Source organism: Mesocricetus auratus, unplaced genomic scaffold (genome assembly GCF_017639785.1).
Source record: "Mesocricetus auratus isolate SY011 unplaced genomic scaffold, BCM_Maur_2.0 Super-Scaffold_100057, whole genome shotgun sequence".
Classification (NCBI taxonomy): Eukaryota; Metazoa; Chordata; class Mammalia; order Rodentia; family Cricetidae; genus Mesocricetus; species Mesocricetus auratus.
Window position 1 is genome coordinate 2,406,871 of NW_024429233.1, and position 17,817 is coordinate 2,424,687.

General features: G+C 43.2%; 1 protein-coding gene across 1 annotated transcript; it reads right to left on the bottom strand.

Moving 5' to 3' along the window:
• Positions 1-11,664: 11,664 nt before the first annotated feature.
• Positions 11,665-13,030, bottom strand: LOC101825362 (serum amyloid A-5 protein-like). Its single transcript, XM_005085154.4, has 3 exons — positions 12,946-13,030; positions 12,512-12,650; positions 11,665-11,773 (listed from the first exon to the last, which is right to left on the bottom strand). Exons 1-3 carry the CDS (start codon positions 13,028-13,030, stop codon positions 11,665-11,667), a joined length of 333 nt encoding a protein of 110 aa, XP_005085211.2.
• Positions 13,031-17,817: the final 4,787 nt, after the last annotated feature.

The following is a 17,817-nucleotide window of genomic DNA, read 5'->3' on the forward strand; positions in this document are numbered from 1 at the left end:
TACACACCTGTGAAATTGTCTGTGTGTCCTTGTCCCCTGACTGTACACACCTGTGAAATTGTCTGTGTGTCCTTGTCCCATGACTGTACACACCTGTGAAATTGTCTGTGTGTCCTTTTCCCCTGACTGTACACACCTGTGAAATTGTCTGTGTGTCCTTGTCCCCTGACTGTAAACACCTGTGAAATTGTCTGCTTGCTCTTGTCTCCTGACTGTACACACACCTGAGAAGTTGTCCTCCTTGACCCTTGTTGTTCCTGCTCATTTGCATTTCCTCTTGACTATGCAGAATGTTTCAATCTTCAGCGTCTGGGTTTAGAAATAAAGGAAGATCTAGTTACTGTCCAGGCTTCTTTCCTGCATCCTTGGGAATGACCTCACCAGGCTGCTATGGCAAGGTCTGGGAAGTATTGGTGACATCCTCTTTGTCCTTGCGATTGTGTTTTGAACCTTCAGCAGTTTACTAGATCAACAAGGAGGAAGTTTGGTATGTAATGCAAATTAGGGCTCACTAATTGTGTTTTGATGTGAGATTTTTTGGTGTGTGTGTGTGTGTTTTCTGTCCTGTGACTCTACATGTTTACCCATCTCTGCCTCCCTCCTCAAGGGCTAAGAATAAAAGCATGTAGTACCACTCCAAGCAATACTAGTTGTATTTTGCCTTAAATGAAAGATTGACTGCTTTAACTTTGTGTGTTAATCTCAATTTTTTTCTATGAAAAAGGAACCAGAACTTTTAATGAGGCTATTGAAAGCCTGGTCTATGCCATCCTCAGGGAAATAAAACTGATATTTTGAGCCAAATTTGGTTTGTTTCTGGTTTGTTTTTGAGATGGTCTCTCTCTGTAGCACCACCTGTCCTGAATCTTTCTAAATAGACCAGGCTGGTCTCAAAATCACAGGGATAGAGTGCTGGCATTGAAAGTGTGCACCTTCACTCTTGGTTTGTTTCTGAGTTTTGTATTGGATTTGTTGTTGTTTTGAAACACTGTCTCAGTATGTAGCACTCACTCTCTAGCCCAGAACTCACAATACTGTCCAGGCTAGCTTATAACTTACCTGCCTTTGCTAAGTTTTTTGTAAACTTTATTGGCTATATTATCTCCACAATCAGGTCTACTTCTCTAAAAAACAAAACAAAACAACAGAAAAAACAACACTTTAATTCTGTGAAGGTTCAAAGGCTTCCACTCAGTGGCCTGGCTATCATTATGCTCCAGTGGAAATCTGTTTTACTTGGGTTCCCTAGGAACCAGTGTTGGTGCTGATCCTGTAAACCATTTCTATCTCAAACTAGTTCCCTCACCTCACACACCAGTCACCTCCCATCTCTCTCCCTAGGCTGCTGTTAGGTTTTCAAAGATTACTGAACTGGGAGGGGCTGAAATCACGAGACATTCACAGCTCACCTACAGGTAATTTCTTGTTCAATAAATGGGCTACCTGTCCTCATTTCTCTACACTCCATCGGCATCTTGTCACTGCTTGGGGAACAATGCTATTGCCTCCATGTCTGACTGACTTCTTTCCTGACAGAATCCCCACAGAAGCAGAAGCCTCTGTGATGATGTGGATGTCTCCCCTAGAGTTCACATGTCAGATTTTAATCCCATCTCAGATGGTGGTGTATTTTGGCACTCAGAGCTAAGTAGGAATCAGAAAAGTCATATAGATGGGACCCCCATGATGGTTTTAATGTCTTTGTGAGAAGAGGAAGGGACCGAAGCTACTAGGCTTGGTCTGTCTCTCAGTGTGGTGTTTTCAGAGGGGATGTGACACAAGATGCTCACTGGTATAACCAGTCCACAAGACTCCCAAAAAGACCACTAAGGAGCCAGCTCACCAATGCAAAAGCCCAAGGTTTCCATTAATGGGATACAAGCTGCAGGATGTACCTTGTCCAGCAAACTGACCGAACAGCTATGGAGAAGACCCCAACTCTCTATTGCACTAAGTTTATAAGGGCAAAAAGAAAAAAAACATGCAGTTGGCCAAGGTAAAACATGGTTAAACAGCACTTTGGGTTGCAAGTTGGGTAGTCATTTATCTTGGGAGGGGACTGAGGAATTTATCTCAGCTTATCGCAAGGTGTTCTTGCAATCAGGCAGCTACAATTATCTGCTCTTACAAAGACAAAGAGCTAACATTTTGGCATTGGCATTTGGGGGTGAATTCCTTTCTCTGAGAACTGGGAGTTCGGGCTTGAGCCGTTTGTCATGTACACAGGACAAGGGGCCATGTTCCTATAGCCATCCTTTGTACTGAGCAGGCAGCAGGTCTAGCCTTTCACTCAGCAGGGACAGACTCCACCCTTGGTCTTCCCAGGCATGTCAGTGGAGAATCAAGTGGAACCACAATCAAGCATCACTGTAACTGAATGTTTCTTGTTTCTTCTCAGTAGTTATAATGGATACTGAACTGTAATTTCATATTTTGTCAAATGTCACATATACATGTGCTGATTATGAATATCCTAAATTAGGATTAGCTTTAAATGTATTAATAACCAGAGAGTGTTGATGAAACTAGTCACACCTCTAGGAATAAATATATTTACTCTCTTTTTGAGCATTCTAAAAAACAATCAAGACAAAAACCAACATCTTAATAAGGCTACAACATTTTTATTGAATATAATATAAAGAATCTTAATAATAAGAGACCATTATCTTAGTTTAACAGAAGCCATATTTTTCTTGTGTACATAAGTGTAAATCTTTCAAGCTATGCTATTTTGCACTTTAAAGAGATACTCATGACACCACTACCTGGTATATTTTCTGCTAACCCTCCCTGTTAGAAAACAGTAGTGTGTGTGTTTGTGTGTGTGTGTGTTTTTGTGTGTGCACTCTAGTGTGTGAATGTGTCTATGAGAGAGATAGAGACAGAGAAAGAGATAGTGTAAGACAGAGATTCAGAGAAGCAGAGATAAGACCTTCTATATAGACCTGTAGCCCTGCCTGGCTTCAAACTTGCAGTGATACTCCTGTCTTTACTTTCTGTGTGCTTTCATTATAGTTATATATGACCACACTTGGTATCAAAATATGCATTAAGTTCTTCTGAGGTTTTCATAGTCCATTTATTCTTCATGATTTTTGTTTCTATGAGAGTCACAAAGCATCTGAGAAATCAACCATTTTCTATGCCACAGTAAGTGTTTTCAACTGGCTAGATTTGAGTATTGATTTTGGTCTAGAATTACTGGGACATCTCAAAGTGACACAGTACCTTATTCTGCAGACTAAAACATTAATGAAGCATTCATACATTGTACAAATTCTAGATACTTCTCCATATGTGTTGACTTCTGTAGAATACAGACCATTTCACTGTTTTCTTCCAGCTCATGTTTGTAGACCATCTACTCATGGCAGGGTTAAAGCAGGTACTGTGGGTACAAAGATGGCTTACAGCAATACAGACTTTTTTTGGTTTTTATGAGGCAGGGTTTCTCTGTATTGTTTTGGAGGCTATCGGTCCAGCCCAGCCTCGAACTCACAGAGATCCGCCTGCCTCTGCCTCCTGAGTGCTGGGATTAAAGGTGTGAGCCACCACTGCCCGGCAATACAGACATTTTTGTCTTTTGTTTTTTATGTATATTTTTTCTGTAGAGAGATAGGCAGATAGGCCAATATAGTGAAGTAGCAATCTGCAGCATGCTGGTTCAACTGAATCACCAGGTCCCTAGTTCTCTATCCTACAGGCTCCAAACATCCTGCCCCCTTCTCTTTTTCCCAGGCAACTGATGCTTCTACTCCTTTGGAGTGAGTGTTCTTCCTGCAGGCCTGGCTTTGGCATAGCAGCGATTCCCATGTGACCATGAACAGCCTCTTCATTGGTGCCTTTCTCTTCCTACAAACTATACTGTCATCCACTGGCAGAATGCTGTAGCATTGTGACTAAATGGATCTTTTAATTCCTGCTCAGATCTTCTGTACCTTATTCCCCTTCTAGAACAGGAAATATAATTTTGCTTATATCTAAAGACATTGAGAATAAATTAAGGAACGGTAACATCATATGGATTTCTTATGTAAAATGAACCAACACTGGTTAGAACATGGGCTGTGATAGGCAATGTGTGTGCGTGTGTGTGTGTGTGATTAAATTACAACACAGGTTCTCATCTCTCCAGGATGGCCTGGAACATGCTATATAGCCAGGGCTAGAGTTGAACTGCTGTGCAAGCCTCTACCTTCCAGTACTGGAATTGTAAATGTGAACCATCACCAGGTTTACATAGATATGGGAAATCCCTCTAGGGATTTATGCATGCTAAAAAATTATTATTTCAACTGAGTTCGTTCTGTCTCTGGTCCCCACCCTAGGTTAGGATTCCTAAGATTGCAATGAGGCTATCTCAAGACATCATTATTCTCTATATGAAAAGAGGTGACAAATGACAAAGCCTGGAGTCAGATCATGACATGACTGATAAGGCAGAGTGGCATCATTACACAGAAAAGCCTGGGAACAACAATAACATACACAGAGAAGCCTGGGTATGACCAGAAGATGGCGGGGGTAGGGACATGTGTATGGTCTATATCAAGGAGGAATTTGATGGGCCGTTGACCAGGGCACATCTTAGAGCAAATTCCACTTGTAGAGGAGCCTGGCAAGGTAGGGAATACCTTGCCAGGACAGGCCTGATTCATAGGGGAATCTGAGGCAAAAGGCTAGAGCAGATTTGGTGGGTTAATGTGAGGGGCCTGCAATGTTTCAGTATAGTGTCTGGTTCACAGTTCCTTTTCTTCTATGTAATACATAGCAATTTTTACTATCAAGAATTTCTCAGAGTCCCCCATTTTCATCAACAAATTCCATCTGAAAGTAGTGGTTGGGTATCTTTAGCTTCCCTGTGGTTCCTGTGGACCCCCAAACCAGTGACATTGTATCAAGGTGAGACAGATGAGCTCACAGCCTATTCCCCTTAGGGCAGTCACTGGAGTCTTGAGTAGTTAGGATTTTTGCCACTTTGGCCCTATTCCTCGCCATTCCTGGTAAACTCCAAGATCTCTAGTCCATGGTTTTCATCTAAAAATAATACCTGTTAAGGGGGCCCTGAAAGTATTTTCTGCTGTTGCTGAAATCCATGGAGGGAGATAGGAAATGAGTTCCAGAGTGAGACAGCCCCAGCTCCAAGTTTCCTCTATCTCTCCTACCAACGACTGACCCTGAGAATACTGGAGGAGTAAAATCTTAGGCACAGGGAGGAGGAAATATTAGTCTCTTGGGCAAGGGCCTACAGCCAGTTGGTCATTTGCACACCTTGTGATAAGATGCATTTGAGACCCTATCGTGGTTCACATCTTTTTGTGTGTGTGTGGATCCACCCACACTCTCCATCCCTTCCCTCCCTTTCTCACTCTCAGGACCATACAGAGCCTGCAATCATAGGCAGTAGGAGAGGCCACAGGCATGGATACTCAGAGAGGCATGATGCAGCAGGATTAGTACCTGATTATTTTAGCAGCCCAGATGCCCCTTGCTCCTCTTAGTTTGGCCTCAAAATTGCCCCAAGCAGAGTATTTGTTTGAGTTTGGGTACTTGGCTTTTAGATGGTCCTGATAGGTTCTCTACAAGTCCCAAGTCCCTGCAAAGGAATGAAGTTACAAATGTAAACACAAGGGCAATTGCAGAGATGTAGTTAAATAAGCTACATGTGGATTTTCACATTTCTACCCTTGACAGAATGGTCCATGGAGGTGAGTGTCCATGGTGAGGGCTACCACAGTGACCATAAGGAAGATACTCCTCCATGGATTAGACTAGGTTGGACTGATTGACATCTGTTAAGTCCTGGACTGTGTCTTATATGAATTTGTGCGTGCTTTGAAAGGAAGAAGTGAAACTGTCACATAAGTGAGATAACAAGGACAAAGACATCCCTGAGCCAAGATGCAAGCACGGTTTGTGATAGGAAAGGAGATGATACTTTGAGGGGGACACATATTGGTGGGATTATCAGTGTATACTAAATATGTATACTCTTCTGTCAAAATATATGACAATGTGCGGTGTTTAATATCTAGGTGTTCTGCATCCTTGCACTTGGCTATTGGTCTAGTATAGGATTGGAAGTCTGTAGAAAGTACTATCTGCAGACATGTGCACATTTACTAAGCTCATGCCCCTCTGGAGACATACTGAGTGCCCACTTACACTATGACTGGGGAATTTGCTGTCTGTGAGGAGCACACTCTCTGGAAATCCTGATCCCTCTGGGTCAGCTCAGCAATACAGGATGGATCTTGTGAACACTCTTTGAGGATCCCTTAAAGGATGCCAAGTGAACAGTGTAGGAACAGGAAGCCAAATAAAGCCACACTCCTGCCCTGACTCATTTGTAATTATTTAAAGGTCTACCTTCACTCTACAGTTATGTGACCTCACAAGGAATCCCTGTAACAGTTAAATGTGCCCATCATCTCTTACTTCTGATCTTGTATGTCTTCCTTTGAAGAATGAATACCAACCATCACTGACTACCATGAGCAAAGAGTAGAAGACAAGTATTTTGACAAGTTTCATGGTGCTGCAGGAACATAAAAGAGCCATCCAAAAAGATCCACAGACCAGGCTTGTGGCATACACCTTCAATCCCAAAACTCTCAAGGCAGAGATAAGTCAATCTCTGATGCTATGACCAATCTGGTCTACAAGGCAAGTTCTAGACCAGCTGAGGCTACATGGTGAGACCATGTCTCAAATAACCAATGATAGAGCCACACTTTGCCTAGTAAAGACAATCTAATCTACCTTCTATCTTCATCTCTGAATCATTGCTGCAAGGACTCTTTGCCAGATCACTGCATAAGCAAAAGTTCCAGGAAATTCCTGGCCTGAAGCCCATTTGTACCAGTGATGCTAACTTAAGCTGATGACTTTCCTAAGTCCCTCTTCTACTTAGCACAGACCACAAAGATACAGAAATGCTGGGGCTGGAACTCAGTCCATAGCCTTCATTCGCCTAGTGCCTGTGGCCCTGGTTTCCATCCCAGCAGCACTACACAAAGCATGCCGAGCTGCACGGGCTTGTGTTCCCAGCATTCAAGAGGCAGAGACAGAAGTATCAGATGCTTGAGATTAACCATAGTACAAAACTGTTTTCAGGCCATCATGGGCTACTTGATTCCATATCTCCAGAGGAAACCATCAGAAAATATAATTGTTACCAATTAGAGCTTACCAACCATATATGAAATGATCTCAGGAGTACAAGAACAACAGTCCCTGGAAAAGAGTGACAGTTATGTCTCTTTCTCATCTGAAGTTGCAGAGGATGTATGGCGGCTGGAGTCTTGCTGCCATGGGCCAGCTACTCTCTCCTGACATTGATGAAAAGGGAACAGTCAACTCCAGCAAGCTTGGCAGAATCCATCTTGCACAATTCTTCCTTGTAAATGAACAGGTACAGGCTGAGTCTATAATTCACTTATAGTGTACTTATCTAGCATATAAGGTCCTGAGTACATTATCCAGCATGGGAGGGGGGAACACATTTAAAAAAGTGTTTCTACATCTATAATAGTTTTTGTAAATTACAAAAAACAGTTTATGTTTTGGTGAATTTTCTTACCTCCCTGCCCTAATTTCCCTGGATGAAATATTACAAGCTCTAGGCTGAAATGAACTCTTTATTCCCCAATGTATTTTTGGTAACAATGATTCATCACACTAATAGAAATCCTAACTAAGATGAGGACACATTTCTGAAGGGTCAGACTCCTAAAGGCCATGGTCTTGTTCACTGTAGCTGCTCACAAGGAATACCTGTTACTTGAAACAATGCACACCCAGCCTTCAGTTTCATTTCTGTTGCTGTGATATCACCCTGATGAAGAGAGACTCAGAGGAGGAAAGGGTTTCTTTGGCTCACATTTCTACATTACACTTCGTGATTGCAGGGGGTGACAGCATTGGACTGAGACAGCTCATCACAACACATCTGGACAACAGCAGACAGAAGTGAATGCACCTATGCTGCCTGCCTGCTGTTCCTCTCAGGAAGCTTTCTTTACTCTCACACAGTTAGGGCCCAGCACATGAAAGGGAACCACTCATTTTCAGGGTGGTTATGACAAACTGGCATGTAAACTAATTAATCCACCCAGCACACAATAAGTCTGTACAAATACTTGCCAGTTGAACGCATGGAAATACATAACTGAATGCTTTAACTATTTCCTCTTATGAAGTATGGTTAAAATGACAAGTAGCAGCCATGTGAGTTGGTACATTAATTTAACCCAACATTTTGGAGGCTGGAGTAAGAGGTTCATGAGTTCAAGGCCAGCCTTGCTTACATAATGCCAACCTGCCACAAAACAATTTTTTCCAGTCAGGGATTATCTGTGTATCTTTGGAGCCTGTTCTGGAACTAGCTCTTATATACCAGGCTGGTCTCAAACTCTCAGAAATGTACCTGCTTCTGCCACCTGAGTACTGGGATTAAAGGCATGCAGCACCACCACCTGGCTACAAAACACATATGAAAAAGCAAAAAGAAACCATGTGTGGTGGCCCACACCTGTAATCCCAGGACTCAGGAGGCAGAGATAGACAGATCTCTGAAAGCCTCCCCTGTCTATAGAGGGAATTCCAGGATGGCCAGGCCTACACATAGAAACTCTGCCCAAAACAAAACAAAACAGGAAAGTATCTCCTTTTGTCCATATCATGATGTACAAACTTTCACGGGTAAGGCTGGAAATTATGTCTCTGTCTCTCTCACACTCTCTTTCTTTCTCTGTATGTCTCTCTCTCTCTCTCTTCTCTGCCTCACTGTGTCTTTCTCTGTCTCTCTCTGTCTCTCTGTCTCTCTCTGTCTCTCTCTCTCTCTCTCTCTCTCTCTCTCTCTTCTCTGCCTCTCTTTATCTCTTTCTCTGTTTCCATATCTCATGGAAACCTAGATAGCCGAGAAGCTCAGTTTCTCATTAACTTAGTTGATGCCCTGTCACAGAAGAGGAAAAGTCACTTAGCTGAGTTCAGAAAAGTTAATCTCACCCAAATACAATCTCACACTCAGAATACTGCTCAAACTCGCCACCTGGTGGCAGATGAAAGCAAACCCATTAAAGAAGCTACCCTGGGCAGCAGACAGTTCTGACTTTTGGCAACAGTGATGAACTGAAGGAGCCTGATTCTTCCTGAGAAAAGCATTATTGAACATGTTTGAGTGTGTTCAAGTAAAAACCCTTGGTCTGAGCACCAAAGAACCCAAAACAAATGAATACAAAAGGACATGAATACTGGGGATTTAGGAGAACCTACACTAAAGGACTTGGAATAGAAGCATGAGACACTGAGTTCAAACTCCAGGATCCAAGTGAAAAAAAATCATATCTGTAAATAAAATTAGGAATCCCAACCCTGGAAAGTAAGAGAAAGACAGATCCATGGGGCTCACTGTCCATACAGACTAACTGAATTAGAAGTCAGGAGAGTTCCAGACTACTTAGAAACTATGAATAAAAAAGAAGGCAGAAAGCAGCTGAAGGAGCAAAAGATGAGACTATCCTCTAACATTCAATACACACACAAACATATCCAACTGCACAGGCAGGAACACACACACACACACACACACACACGGGGTGATATATTTGAGACAGTAAGGAATTCTTCTATTATAGTGGATTACAGTTGGTCAAAAACTTGATTTGAAAGTATTGCTATGATGACAGAGATTCAAGGTGGAAGTGACTGAGGCAGAATTCACTACTGCAATCTTAACACAGGTGTGACCCTGTCCAAAGGGGCAGAGAAATATCAGACTAATACAGTGAGAGAAGAGAAAGTGTTAGAACACAAGAGACACAGGGGGTGGTGGACAGGATGTGGAAAGGTCTGAAAATATTGTATCTATAATTTCAGGGGATGGAATAGTCACATGAGCCTGTGTTCAGAGTAGGGCAGTCATCAGATCTGTCCATCTATGTAAATTCTGAGAACAACAGACCTAAGCATAAATGCTCTCTATTCCACACTGTGTGTAGTAAGGACTCTTTATACGGAACAGATCCACACACTAAAAATACAATGATAGAAATTTCATCACTTATGAATTTATTACAAATGCACTCTAGCCTCCCCACATCCATAGTGAACACAGAAGTTAAGAACCCCTATGAGGCTTCAATAACCTTGATACCCAAGGCACACAAAGACACAACCAAGAAAGAGAATGTCAAAAACAATATCCCTCATGAATATTGATGCAAAAATACTCAATAAAATACTGGAAAATCAAGTTCAAGAATGCATCAAAACAATCATTCAACATGATCAAGTAGGTTTCATCCCAGGGATTGTTTAACATTTGAAAACCCATCAATGTAATCCTCCATATAAACAAGCTGAAAAACAAAAATCACATGATCATCACACTAGATTAAGAAAAAGCCTTTCACAAATTCCAGCACCACTTAATGATAAAGGTGTTGGAGAGATCTGGGATAACAGGAACATACCTAAAGATAATAAAAGCTATATACAGCAAACCAACAGCCAACATCAAACTAAATGGACAGAAACTCAATGCGATTCCAATAAAATCAGGAACAAGACAAGGCTGTCCACTCTCACCATATGTTTTCAATATTGTATTTGAAGTTCTAGCTAGAGCAATACAGCAACAAAATGAGATCAAGGGGATACAAATAGGAACAGAAGAGGTCAAACCTTCACTATTTACACATGATATGATAGTTTCCATAAGTGATCCAAAATAACTCTACCAGGAACTCCTACAGCTGATAAATACTTTCAGCAAAGTGGCAGGATACAAGATCAACTCAAGAAAATCACTAGCCCTACTGTATACAGAGGAAAAAAGGGCTGAGAATCAAATCAGAGAAACATCACACTTTACAATTGCCACAAGCAACATAAAATACATTGGGGTAAGAGTAACGCTAACCAAACAAGTGAAAGACCTGTATTGCAAGAACTTAGATTCTTTAAAGAAGGAAATTAAAGAAGACATCAGAAAATGGAAAGATCTCCCATGCTTTTGGATAGGTAGGATCAATGTAGTAAAAATGGACATCCTCCAAATCAATCTACAGATTCAATGCAATCCCCATTAAAATACCAGCACAATTCTTCACAGACCTTGGAAGAACAATAGTCAACTTTGTATACAAAACCAAAATATCCAGGATAGTCAAAATTACCTTTTTCAACAAAGAAATATCTGGAGACATCACCATCCATGACTTCAAAGCTCTATTATAGAGTGATAGTTCTGAAAACATCTTCATATTGGCACAAAAATAGACAGATAGAAAATGGAGTAGAATTGAAGTCCCTGATATTAACCAATACATGTATGAACATCTGATCTTCGACAAAGAAGCTAAAAATACACAATGGAAACAGAAAGATTCTTCAACAAATGGTGCTTGAGTAACTGGATGCTGACATGTAGAAGAATGTGGATAGATCCATGTATATCGCCATGCACAAAACTTAAGTCCAAATGGATCAAAGACATCAACATAAGTCCAGACACACTGAACCTCTTAGAAAAGAAAGTGTGTGGTACTCTTCAACAAATTGGTATAGGAGACAGCTTCCTGAACATAACACCAGTACCACAGACAGTGAGATCAACATGTTGAAACAAGGATGCTCAGTACGTGTCAGACCTGCCACTCAATGATTGGGGTCTTTGCCCCTGCATCCCCATCTGTTGGCTTCCTGTTCTGCCATGAAATCCTCGTGTCCAAGACCTATGAGACTCTGAAAACTCTCTCTTGCATCACTAGGAGAAGCACATGGAGGAGATCCATCACCAAGCCGCATGGCTACAGTCCACCATCCAGGTTCACTACTTTGCCAGAGATGGTTTTAGGAGAAAATCAGGAAGGACCAGGAAGGAGAACCTGAAAGAGTGACCCTACCAGACCCAGCACAGCTTAGACCAGGTGAGCGATCCTGTTTTGAACAACCATCACAAGATAGGCAGTGCTGGAATCACACAAAGTCTGCATTTGTAAGCATACTTACACGGATCTGCCCACAGCCCAGGATCTACACTGAGCATGAATGGAGGAAGTGACTGTCAGAGAAAGAGGGGGAGGGCCACAGATTGGTATGACCTTCTATTGGGCTCATCTGACCCTAGTCTCCTAGCACAGTCAATCCCTGTAGAAAGAAGCCTTACCGCCAGCCTGGTTCCAGAGCCGTATCAGGCCCAAATAAACACACAGGAAGCTATATTAATTATGAAGCTGTTGGCCTTGCTTGTTTCTTACTGGCTAGCTCTGACTTAAATATTTATCCCATAATTGTTAATCTAAGTATTTCTCTTACCAGCTTCTTATCCCTATGGCGGTTACATCTTGACTCCCTGTGTTTCTCCTTCCCAGAGTATTCCTCAGCTCCTAGTCCCACCTATCTTGCTTCCCTATTGGCCAACAGTGCTTTATTGACATATATACAGGACTTCTGCATCAAATCCATGCTACTCAGGCCCAGTGTCCCAACTGTCTGTGTTTACCTGATGACCTCAGCAGCCCACATGACTCCAGGACCCTTTTTGGCAGCATCATACTTGCCTCTAACATGGAAGTATTTGTCTGAGTCTCTCCAGTTGGCCTTCTTCGCATCAGAGTTGACTTGCCACATGTCCTCAGCCCCTGATGAAAAAGACAGCAGGAACATGAGCCTAAAGACTATGTCAACGCCTTAGGGAGGGAGAATGAAGAATTTGACAGTGAGCAAACACATCAAGCAGGCAGCACTGGTCTCAGACATAGCAAGGCTCAAGCTACTGTTATGCCACCTGCTCTACTCAGTCACCACTCTGAGATTTGTATTTGTATTGCATGTCCCCCCGAAAAAATCCCAGGAAATTGTATCCAAAGGAAGTGGACAAAACCTTCAAAATGGTTGGCTGAACTCCACAAGCCACTGTTCACACATCAGCCTTACCTTGATAAGCCTCATGAATAAATGAAAACCAGCTGATGACCTCCAGGATCAGGGAGCAGAAAATGAGGCCAGTGAGAAACTTCATCCTGCTGAAATGAATAGAGAGGCTCATGGAGACATATCCAGACGTGTGCCCTCCTTTATGTGTCTATAAACTAGGGAGAGGCTAGTATTCCATCTCACTGCTGCTCACTAGAATCCAAGTGGGACACCTAGGTGGCCTTGCATCAGGACCTTCTTGAAAATGACAAGGCTTGAGCTCTGATCTTGTCATCCCTGAACCAGGTCTCTCTGGGAGGACAGCAAGACAATACTGATGGAGTAAGAAATGCTGAGAGCAGATTGTCTTCTCACACAGTAGCCTACAGTTCACTAAGAGGCATTTCCCACATGTCCCTTCAGCACAGCACAAACTTCATACCATATAAATTTAGGACGCAAATGTTAGTTTACAAGGAAATCCCACTTGGGGACAGAAGAAAGAGCAGAAGTGTTTGTGCAGGTCATTTCGTGGAGCTATCTCTCACCTGAGTCTTGGAGGATCAATGCTTGTCTGTGGCTGTCAGGGACATATTTATGCCGAGACTCCCCACTGAGGAAACTGGCTCAGGTGCCAGACTTGGTCCCTGTGGAAAGTCTCACCATGTCTTTTCTGGTAAAAATCTACAAAGGAATCTCCCTATATTCCAAGGTGCTCTTTGTTCATAGGAGAGCTTACCCAGTAATGCAACAGAGGACACAGGACAGCTTAGATTTCCTTTGATTGGTTGTTGCATTAGGAAGCCTTCAATGGGGAATGGGATTCCATAGTTGCACAAATGGGTAGAGTGACAGGTAGTCACCTATCTGGAATCTAGCCTTCTTGGTTATTGACCTACGGAGAACTTACTGGGTAGAGTCAGAAGTGTTGAATCTCTGACATATAACAATGCTTCCATCTGTGTGGGGAGGGTTCTGTTTTTCCTCATGGTTGAGGTCAGGAAAAAATCCAGGTGACTCTAGAATATAATCAAGTTGGTGGACTCCATTTCCTACTAATTTAAACAGTCTGAGAATGAGTTCACTCAATGTGCATTCCACTGACTTGGTGAGGTCATACAACTTTTGGTTCTATGGTGACTGCATAATTGGATTGTAGATGATGCTGTAGTCATTTTTTCTGTTTTATTTTTGTACAAATGTCTGATATTGTTTGAAATGATCTTCAAATTAGGGTTTTGAAGGTATTGGTGAGGAGACAATGATGTGTACTTAACTGTGGAACACACTCTGATGTGACTAGAATAAAGACAAAATTAGAAAGGTAAGGAGATGGTGCATTATGAATAGTCAGAAGATGGGAACAGCCTAGGCAAAATGAGCCAGCAAGTTCCAACGCAAAAGTTAAGCTCATGCAAGGAAACATTCATTACATTTTTCTTGGAAACAGATACCCAGTAGGACAGATGAGTATGGAAAATGATAACAGGACAGTTGTATTTGGATATAAGGGAATTGTTTTTGAAGATGTCAAGACACCCAAGAAAATGTTTGAATGGTTGAGGGTACTGATTCAGAACTCTAGTGAGAGGTTTGTATAGAACCAGTCCACAGAAGCAGCCAGTGCTCTTGGACCAGCACAGAGAGCTTTGGATGAATCATGAACTGTGCCTTGGACAGAACACTGGGAAAGCTGCATGTAGAGCAACAGGAACTGTCAGTGATGCTGGACTAGTGAGATGAGGGTACCAAAGGTAAGATCCTGGGTTGCTGATTGGTTACTGAATGAAGCCTGTGCACTGAAAGCCATATTCAGAACTCTGCAAGGCTCCATGTGGTGGCTGATATTAAGAAGCCATCAGAACACCCTCCACAAAGATAAAATAGACTGTAAGTTGAATCATGGGAATGACTTGCTGTTTTTCTCCAACAGAGCTCAGTCTATATTTCAAGATGGCTTAGGTAGAATGGAGGGCTCAGAGTGAAGAAAAGAGAAAGGCTGAGAAAGGCTTGCTAGCAAGGATAGATATGGCTATAATATATTCCCAGCATATCCTTTATAAAAAGTGTCATTTTTCCAAATTGTTCAGTGTGAACACACGAGACAGTTTTCTCTGGTTTGTCATGTCTGCCTCAGCTAGACATTTGTTGGTTAGTGTGGAGGAACATGCTCTGTGGCTGTAGGGAGGCCAGGAATGGGAATCATAATGGAAGAACAATACTGTGGCATGGTGTGTCATCATAACCCAAGCAGCCACCACTCTCCTATCCTAGTCATTGCCTCAGGCTGGATCTGCATGTTCTGGTATGGAGGCTTCATTAAGTTCATGTCCAAACTCCTATCACAGCCAAAGTAACTCGGTAGCCCCAACGATAATCATGTATGCTCCCGAAGGTGCCTCTTGCCCTTCCACTATCTTACAAACTATGACCTCTTAGTGAGGTCATCCCCAGCCCTGCTTGTTCAGCACATTATATATGGACTAACTAAGGTAAGTGGGACAAGGGTGTGGAGGGGCCTTTAATGTTCCACAGCTCAATCCTGGATGCATAACAATGGTGATGTGTGAGGAGCCGCCCTCGCTATCGCTATTGCCGTTAGAAGATGGCGCTGACATCTGCTGTCAGTTGGAGTTAACCGTTAGAAGATGGCGCTGACATCTGCTGTCAGTTGGAGTTAACCGTTTAAGCTGTGCCTCTCCCGTGGCGTCATCTGGGGTGATGTGCAAACCACCAATCCCGGCTCTACACGTCTCACTCGGAGCTCCTAGGCTTATATAAGGGGCTGGGTTTCTTAGCTTGGGGTCTCCCTCTAAGAAGCTGATCATCTATCTCTCAAGATGCATTAAAGCTTTACTGCAGAAGGATCCGAGTGTTCTGCGTCGTTCTTGCTGGCGAGACGGTAGCGCGGGACATCTGGTGCCAAAACCCGGGAACTCTTCAACATCGCCGGCGCCGCGGGAGACCCCTCGGAAGATGGGGCGGATTCAGAACTGCAGGGACGTAAGTTCAGAGAGGTATGCTTTATCCTGAATACCCCCTTTCTCGACTTTGGCCTTAGTTTGTCATCACCGTGGGACGGGTCAGTGGAGGCTTTGGTGCTAGTCCTGTTTGTCCTTCTCCTTCATCGTGGCTGGTGCTGACAGAACGGTGCTGTCAGTCTGGTGCTGACAGAACGGTGCTGTCAGTCTGGTGCTGTCAGTCTGGTGCTGTCAGTCTGGTGCTGTCAGTCTGGTAACGGAGTTGAGCGCCGTTTTTTAGATAAGCCGCTAGCGCGATGGGGTTGTCACAGTCAGTGGTTACTGCCCTACAGACTGTGCTAAAACAAAGAGATCTTAAAATTGCACCACGAACACTTCAAAATTTTGTGAAGGAGGTAGATAGAGTGGCACCATGGTATGCTTGTTCCGGGTCCCTCACTGTGGCCTCATGGAACAAGCTAGGTAAAGAACTAGACAGGAAGCATGCAGAAGGAGATCTCCACTTAGGTACCAAAGCCATTTGGAAGCTAGTTAAAAACTGCTTGGAGGATGAGGCCTGTCACCCTGCTATAATAGAAAGTCAGGGAACCTTAGAGGAAGTTCAGGATAGCATGTCAGAAACTGAACGGAGTGAGAGAATGGGAGCTCGCAAAAGGAAAGACATGTCTAAGAAAAAAGGCCCTCCCCAAGAAGTTAAGAAAGGGGGAGAGAAAGAAGGGAGTGATCATTCACCCCCTAACAAATCTAAGAAAAGAAAAAGCCAGAATCTAGTCTATACCCTACAGTAGAGCTAGAAGCCTTGGAGCTAGATAATTCTGATTCTGACACTCTGTATTCTAGCGAAGAAGGTGGTCTAGAGGAGGAGGTGGCACGGTATGAGGAAGAAAGATATCACCCTGATAGACACCGGCCACTGAAAACAAAAATGAATGTGAGGCCACCGCCTATAAATCCGGCGGGCTCACGCCCCTCAGCGCCTCCGCAGTATGAGCTTCGGCTGAATACTGGTACTGACTCCTTTTTACCTTTAGAGGAACGGAGAAAAATACAAGTAGCTTTTCCAGTATTCGAGAATGCGGAAGGCGGAAGAGTACATACCCCTGTAGATTACAATCAAATCAAAGAATTGGCCGAATCCGTTCGTAATTATGGGGTCAATGCTAACTTTACCACATTACAGGTGGAAAGGCTTGCTAATTTTGCCATGACTCCCACTGACTGGCAGACGACAGTGAAAGCAGTGCTTCCCAACATGGGACAATACATGGAATGGAAGGCTCTCTGGTATGATGCAGCCCAGGCACAAGCTAGAGTTAATGCCACGGCTGAAGATGAGAATCAGAGGCAGTGGACATTTGAAATGCTGACAGGTCAGGGTCAACATGCCCTTAATCAAACCAACTACATCTGGGGTGTCTATGGTCAGGTGTCGGCCGCCGCTATTAAAGCATGGAAGGCCCTCACAAAAAGGGGAGAGTCCAGTGGACACCTTACAAAGATTGTCCAAGGACCCCAAGAGCCATTTTCAGACTTTGTGGCCAGAATGACAGAGGCCGCCAGTCGCATCTTTGGTGATTCAGAACAAGCTATGCCCCTGATTGAGCAACTTGTCTATGAACAAGCAACCCAGGAATGTCGAGCGGCTATCGCCCCTCGCAAAAGCAAAGGTTTACAAGATTGGCTCAGAGTGTGCAGGGAGCTGGGGGACCCCTAACCAATGCAGGACTAGCTGCCGCCATTTTACAAACGCACAGGCGTAGAGATTTATCTAGTCGAAAAGCTTGTTTTAATTGTGGGAGAATGGGGCACCTTAAGAAAGATTGTCAAGCCCCTGAAAGAACAAGAGAATCGAAGCTTTGCCATCGTTGTGGTAAAGGTTATCATAGGGCTAGCGAATGCAGGTCAGTCCGGG